Source organism: Cyclopterus lumpus, chromosome 14 (genome assembly GCF_009769545.1).
Source record: "Cyclopterus lumpus isolate fCycLum1 chromosome 14, fCycLum1.pri, whole genome shotgun sequence".
Classification (NCBI taxonomy): domain Eukaryota; kingdom Metazoa; phylum Chordata; class Actinopteri; order Perciformes; family Cyclopteridae; genus Cyclopterus; species Cyclopterus lumpus.
In genome coordinates, this window is record NC_046979.1 from 8,199,298 (window position 1) to 8,207,226 (window position 7,929).

General features: G+C 38.6%; 1 protein-coding gene across 1 annotated transcript; it reads right to left on the reverse strand.

Moving 5' to 3' along the window:
• Window positions 1–274: 274 nt before the first annotated feature.
• zcchc10 (zinc finger, CCHC domain containing 10) lies at window positions 275–7,494 on the reverse strand. The gene is made up of 5 exons (XM_034549466.1): window positions 7,270–7,494; window positions 5,918–6,379; window positions 4,503–4,664; window positions 3,226–3,267; window positions 275–1,039 (listed from the first exon to the last, which is right to left on the reverse strand). The coding sequence occupies exons 2-5, from the start codon at window positions 5,956–5,958 to the stop codon at window positions 799–801; spliced, it is 486 nt and encodes a 161-aa protein (XP_034405357.1). The 5' UTR covers window positions 5,959–6,379; window positions 7,270–7,494; the 3' UTR covers window positions 275–798.
• Between the last annotated feature and the right edge of the window lie 435 nt (window positions 7,495–7,929).

Consider the following 7,929-nt stretch of genomic DNA (forward strand, 5'->3'; position numbering starts at 1 on the left):
TATAGCTTCCTGCCATTTCAGCCCATTACAAATGTCTTCAAAATGCACTTTAAAAGTTACTCAAGCCGCTCATGTATTTTGATGACTAGGCTGTTGCATTATGGACATTTGTGTGGTCTGCCACACCCAAATTCATCATCAGCCAAGGTCCTGTAGTCATATTGTATTGTAAATAAGTCAATGTACTACCATTTTATTCTCAAATGTGTATGTAAACTCATGATATTCTCTTTAGCAAAATACAACCTATTACAATGGCAATTTACAAGAGCCGTAAAAACAAAAGCCAAGTTTATTTTTCATTGAAACAAGCATCTGCAATTTCAAACTAATGTAAAATGTAACAAACTTGTATTCTGTATCCTTTAATAGGTCTCACAGGTCTTTTGAGTAGCAGTTACAGCGTTGTATTACTTAGGTTGTGAGCAGCACACTTTAAGTCTGACTAAAAATATACTTTAATACAAAAATCACAAATTCAACATGAATAAGCACATTAGTTTCTTCAGATAATTAAAATGCATATCTTCAGTAGACCTACGAACTTGAGAAAATATCACATTAATAAAAGTAACAGGGGAAAATGTGTTTTTGAAAACAGAACTTGACACATTGATCAACCCAAAATAATCTCTTCTCTCTAATTTCCATTTTTGCTCAAACTTTCAGAGCAGTGTTACAGCCCTAAAAGGTGTCCTGTCCAATCAGATCCAACAATGAATTACAGGGAGAGAAAAAAAAGTGGACAGCTAAAATCTACTAACAAACAAGAACACCCACTTAATGCAAAATATTTATTCATTTCTTCTTTTTCTTCTTCTTTGGAGGTCCTTGGTCTGAAGCGCTGTTGCTTCCTGAGTCCGAGCTATCCGAGGACGAAGAGGAGGACGAGGAGGAGGATGAGGAAGAGCTGTCATCGTCGCTGTCACTGCTGCCGTCACTGTCGTCTGAAGAGGAGCTAGAGGAGTCGCTGCTGTCTGACGATGAGTCACTTGAATCACTGTCTGAATCACTGCTGCTGTCGCTACCGTCTTTAGCCCTGAGAGCAAATGGCAGAACGTGACGGTACATACGAGAAATGACACAGCGTGTGTTGATATTCATGTCTATGACGTAACAAGTGCTGATCGGCAAGGTTTTTGTTCTGTTTTGCTACTTAAACTGAGAAAACAGGCGTAAACTGGGAAAATATACCTGGACAAATACTATATTTTGTTCTTTGGGTGGTGTATAAACCAGTCAAGTTACGCAAAAGGTACATTTGATTAGTCTCAGCCGCCAGGTCTTTCGCCCTTTTGTTGTGTCTTTTATGAGGAAGGAGAGGCGACACCTTTAATGCTAAATAGTCATTGATGCGATGTCTCACAAATCGGTTCCCCAGAGCCACTAGCCTCTGATATCTCCTGACTGATTGCATCTGCCCCTCCCACCAACAGACGATCATGGCCTGCCACTCCAAAACAAATAAAGCAATGACACGGCACCACCATTATCATCATTTATGATGAAGCTGTCTGTCGAGTTGCTGAAGTACACTGCTAAATTACACACTGTAATACCCGTTTTGGTGACTTTTTTTAAGTTAATGTCAACGTTCCACCTGTGATAACGCATGCCAATAGTCGGTCAGTGTGTGGGCGGAATTAGTTCAAAAGACCGGCAAACACTAGTGTAGCTAATAACATTAATTGCTACAAAGCACTGCAATAAATGCAGGAACTAAGGCGTTGTTAGTTCTGCCTGTGCTTTCCCTGCTATGAGTCAAATGCGTGCTGTGTAAAAGATCTACAACACCGATTAATGTGGGAATAATAAAGAAACAAAAGGGCTTCAGTGTGTAAAAGTACAGGCCTTTTTCCGGAAGTAGTAGAAAAACGGTGTAAATGCTAAAATGAATGGCGGTTGCTTCAGTTTCAGGGTCCTCATTAGTAATGCCTGTCCCTTTCCGACTACCAGAAGTCAAAATGTCTGCTGTGAAACGGGTCTTTCAACAACACATTCAATATTCTAATGTAATTATAAACAGTAAATCACATGAACAAAACACATTAATCCTTTTTGTACAAACATAGCGTTGTGAGAAAAAGCCATTCAACGTGTTGGATTAGAAAATAGAAGAATTGTTTACTGCTGGTCTAGAAGATAGCTGCTTCAGCAGTTTTGAACAAACTGTAGTGGCTCATGGTGGTCGTCAATAGTCTCCACTAGAGGGAGCTGTGGTGTCACTCTTCAGTCAACAATGTTCAGATAGACTTCTACAGTTTGGACTTTGAATCCAGAGTTGAAGAGTAACATTGCAACGGTCTTCGACCTTCCATAAACACCACTTGATCACAAGGCCATGACGACGCCCCCTCCGAGGCAGAATCTCACACCAAGTCATACTCACATTCATGGGACCTTCTCGACCCTTTTGTTAACATGAGTGAATGACCCAAACTCTCAGGGAGCCTCTTGGATAAATGGAGCAACATCTCCAAGAATAAAACATTCTACAAAATATTGATCTAGTTGCTTCCAAAATAATTTCTATGGTTGGTTTTACCATTCTTCCTGAAATAGCTACGGACCTCTTTATGTCTTCATTTACTTGTTTACTTTTGTAACACTCTGTGTGACAATACAGTATACAATTTACTCACAAGTAAACACATAAATAAAGGCTGTATTTCAATATGTAGTGGATTACGACAATGTCAAGATGGGCGAGACTAAATAGAATTTTAATCTAATATGCACAATCACCAAAAATGTAACTAAAAGTATACAGCGACTTGCAAAAGTAATCACCCTCTTGGTATTTTTCCTTTTTCGTTTTAACACTTTGAAAATCCAAAATGTTTTTGTGAAACAAACAAGAAATTAAACCCCAAAAAAAACAGAGACTTGAGTGTTCATAACTATTCCGTAACCCCATAAAGCCCTTCACAAGTGTTCACAAGTGGCTTAAAGGTGCCCGATGGACAGATACTACGATCTCCACTTTGGAGCTCTTCCAGCTCCTTCTTTGGTCTATTTCTTGCACCTCTTATTAATGTCTTTCTTTTGTTTTTGAGTTATCTGGGCGGGCAGACCTTTCTTGGCAAGTTTGTTGTGGTGCCAAAAACTGTTGGTCCAGTATTGAAGTATTCCTATGTATATTCCATATAAAACGTGCACATCTCGCACTTGTTTCACATTAAACATATATTGTTTTTGAGCCAAAACATACAGAATCTTACTTACTTCTTTTTCATTTTCTTCTCATTGGGGCCTTCACTTCCTGGTCTGTAAAGAGAAAAAAATCAACAACTTTAAAAGACATTATTATTATTATATTGTCGGTATTTACAAGTGATGAAGTACAAATATATATATATGTGTTGCAGGACATGTTTAAAAGAAGAAAAAAAATCCCTGGTGTAGAGTGATCAAGTTTTTTAAAGTGCCATATCTGATCATGAAAAAAAACAGTTAGAAATGGGAATATTCTTCACCAGTAACTCTGAGGCTATATTAACATTGTGCCCTCTAGATGGCGATACAAATCTGTATAATTGTCCTCTGCTGAATGGTCACTTTTTGTCCAGGGACAGATTCACAGTATGTTCAAGATAGGCGAATGATAACGAAGCTTGTTCCACTACTGTGAATCGTGATGTTTCATTACATTGTGTCAGAGTGTTTGTCATATCAGGAATACAACATGACCAATTAAGCTTTAAACATCACTCCTGCTTCAGAAAGTTTGAGCTAAACTTTGTGACTGTGGGATGAGAAGAGAATACTTGAGAAATATGGTGACGTACACTAGAAATACATTATCAAAGCATGATTATATTTCCACATGACACCAAGTAATAATGCAAAAAATAAGCTCATTTAATGAATATCATTATCCCATCACATTTCATATGAAATGGTACAGTCAAGTTAAAAAGACATGAGCATGCAGTGACATTGGGCCTTAACTACACCATCTGAATTACAGATTGAATAATATCACGCAGGCTGTGTTTCAAGCACCAGAGCTTCACATCTTTTTAGGCAGAAATTCAGAAAAAGAGCCTCAAAGATTCACACGGCTTAATTCGCCCATCACGACAGTGTAGACTCCTTTACTTTTTTTCATTTGCTTTTTTTCAACAACGGTGACTCCATTTAAACTACAGACTGACTGGTTTAGTGCAAGGCAGAAGATGCTGAGTGTTAATCTGTTCCTGCTCCACAGTACAGTGCCTTACAAGACGACATCTCAACTTAATCTAACATCTTTGCTGTTCCGCTGATAAGTCATATTCCCTGACTGACTAAGGCGAAGCAAGAACATTATTTTAGTCTGGTTGCCAACCTCATTCTAGAAAGTTCACAGATCCTCAAAAACTACCATAAAATGCCAGAAACTGTACACCCTACAAGTAAACTCCAGTCATTATCTGTACACTGCTAGTTATCCGAAGTGGCAGCATTAGTGGAAACAGAGTCAGCCTGACTTGTGGTGCACTGTGGTGGAGATGTCTTACCCGGTAATGCTGAGGGGTTTGTTTTCATTCTCCTTGAGTTTCTTTTTCATCTCAACTGTTCTTGACGGTCTGTGCACATATTTCCGCTTCCCCGTGCATTCGTAGGTCCAGTGTCCAATCTCCAAACACTTCTGGCAACGCACATTTTGTTTGTTTGCCTCCCTGTATGTAATAAAAAACAACAACATCTGAATGAGGATAGATGTTGCATTTCCTTGTTGTCAGTTGAGCGGTCTTTATTTGCCAATAACTACTTGGCCGGTTCAATTCAATTCAGTTTATTTTGTATAGCCCAATATCACAAATTTGCCTCAGAGGGCTTTACAATCTGTACACATACAACATCCCTGTCCCAGGACCTCACATCGGATCAGGAAAAACTCCCCAAATAATAGAAAAACCCTTTCACTTGGGAAAAAGGGAAGAAACCTTCAGGAGAGCAACAGAGGAGGATCCCTCTCCCCGGATGGACAGAAGCAATAGATGTCATGTGTACAGAATGAACAGCGTTACAACACATTTAATGAAATTGACAGAAATGTATGAATAATGAGTAGTAGTAGGCATGGACCACGATCCAGACCTCCGCAATCCATGAAACAGAAGGAGGTAGAAATTGAAGAGGTTGAATCCTATCAATGTAGCTGAAGATGTTTCTACAGTCTGTATTTTCACATCTTCTGGATTATGTGCATGCAAATAACAGAGAACATTGTCTGTCAATAGTTATTATTATTATTTTTCTCTTTTTGGCTTAAAAATATGAAATGTAACAATAAAATAAAATGAATGAATGAAGTTATATTGTAAAAACGGTCGAATCAACTCAGACATTTTAATCAACAGGATTCTTTTTAAACTAACAACGTTACATGTCACGCTATTCTTCCAGCGCGGGAATGTTATGAGCATCAATCATGTGGTTTGTTATACTAGGACTTATATTATAAAACGCTATATGCCGATATAGAAACCAAGATTATCCTGATGGGTTTTCCACATTACGCGAAACATACGTTAGCGGTAGTTAACTAATTCAACGGACTTGGAACCTGCACTGTGAAAACACACGGTGAACGACAGATAACGATACCTGACATATCTAACACTATATCCCGAATAAGCCGAACTCTTCCCGGTTATTAGTTTATCGAAACAGATCAGTTGCGAGTTCAAAGACAAAACAAAACATGTTTGAGCACCGAAAACCGTCCGACGGCTGAATAAAAAACGATGTATTGGTAAGAAAGACCGTGGCGCATTTGTGCTACATTAAGCCTGGCAGGGTTCGTGTTTTACCTTCTTTATCTCACACGAAGCGCGGCGAACTCAGTGTCATTTGTGTTATAAAGAGCACAACGTTCACACAACGACAAAAACGATGCACTTTAACCGCTTATCTAAAGTATACTCACGCTTGCCTCCTGGCTATTATCCTGTGCATGGGAGTCGCCATGTTGCAGTTTACTTTTTCTTCTTCGTTGGTATCAAGAAGTACCTATTTCCGGTGTTCTGTCGAAGTCTGTTTTCCCTCCTGCAAAGTGATAGCGCCCCCTTCGGTAGTTAGGATAGGGTGGGTCGCTTAGGGACAATGTAGGGATCAGGGTTGGTGCTGTAGGGGGAGAGCCGTGTGAAGTTTGACGGGGGATTAAGTGGTGGACTATTCCTTGACTCGGCACAATGACCTCATGGAGCTGCCTTGGACAGATTCTGGCGAGCCATGAGGCTGAGCGAACATACATGAAAGTGGTGTCGCTCTTGTCCACTAACGAGCCACACCATTGGATGATTAGCTATTATTGGGTTTATTTATTTAAGTAACAGGGAAAGGCTTGCAAAAGGGAGTTGAGATTCAGAATACTCCTGTGGTTCGTGTGCTGAAAGAGAGAGAGAGAGAGAGAGAGAGAGAGAGAGAGACAGGGAGAGAGGGAGGAAAAGAGAGAGGAGAAAGGGTTTGACACACGCAGGGTTGGTTACATGTATAATTTCATTTAATATAATACAGTAGGACAATAGTTTTCATATTTAGTATTATTCCCGGGTTCGTCCAGTATGATAAAGTGTTCAAAATTGCTGGCTTATTGTATACTTACCTTGTGTTTTCAATCTCTCAGGTTATCCAATTCCCCTCTCCCTTATCCATCAATCAAAAACCAGCTGACACATAATGTAGACAGTTCATAAAGGCTAAAATAACTCAACTCTAGATTATGTTTTTGTTTAGATGGATCACAAACATATTTCTCTCTTATTGTTGTGTAATATTAAGTTTATTAATAGCTTGTACTCCAAAATGTATATGCTCATTCACCACCTACACCCACAACTCTAAAATCAAGTGCCTCAATCTTAGATTTAGCTAATAATAAATCATACTTAATCCCGATATTTAACTCTCCCATTCTGCAAATAATCCCGTAAAAAGTCTTTCCCCTCTTATCACACATTTAATACAATTATAATAAGAGAATGGAATGTACAGGCTGTTTGTGCTGTGGTCACCGTAATGTGTTGCCAACTTTATCCATTATTCTCCATTAGCTTAATATGTAAATCGACAATTTTGCAAGCTTTGCAAGGGAATTACCCACAACTCATAGCGTTGTGACATTAAACACAGGTTACCAGTGGAAGTCAGAGACTTAAAAAAAAGGTAAACAAAGAGGACGTTTCATGGGTGTTTGGCCTGGCATATGAAAATTACACCGAAATGGTACATAAAAACACATAAAAACAGAGGAATGCAAGCAAAGAATATTTCACCTACCATTTCATTTTGTTGTAGAAGCTGTTTTGACCAAAATGAGTAAATACATTATTTGACAATGACCTCTCATCTTGTAAATCAGGGAATAACAAATATTAAAATAAATGTCCACAATAGTAGATAACATGTTATGGAGTTGTCAATGTAAGGTGATGTACAGCAGAAAAGTGCTCTCCCATTTGTATTTATCATTTCAATTCCTTTCAGCCTTTCTCACTATACCATTTATGAGCTGACGTCAGTTAAATCCCTGAGGGTTCAGGGTTTAATGCTTTAGGGGGGACATTGAGATTGGGCACATGATTGGGCCCATGGCACTCACTTCCGGGGGCGACTTCCCACAGTAAAACGGTGAGGGCTTAAGCACACGTAATGATTACATAAAATAGAAACACCTATACAACTACACAATATAGTTCAGTAGATATAACCGTCTCTCATTTCTATTTCATGGGTTCTTAAACAGTATTTTATTCCCACCAATAAAACATGTTATTGTTTTTGTGATTAACTAAAAGGAATAACAAGCTATTCAAATGTTGTATATCCTTGACATGTTAGTTTAATTAATGAAAAGATAGAATGTACAAGTTAGGATAAACCTTTTGCACAGCAATTCTGAAGTAAAATACTATCATCCTTTAACAAAATGTACGCTAG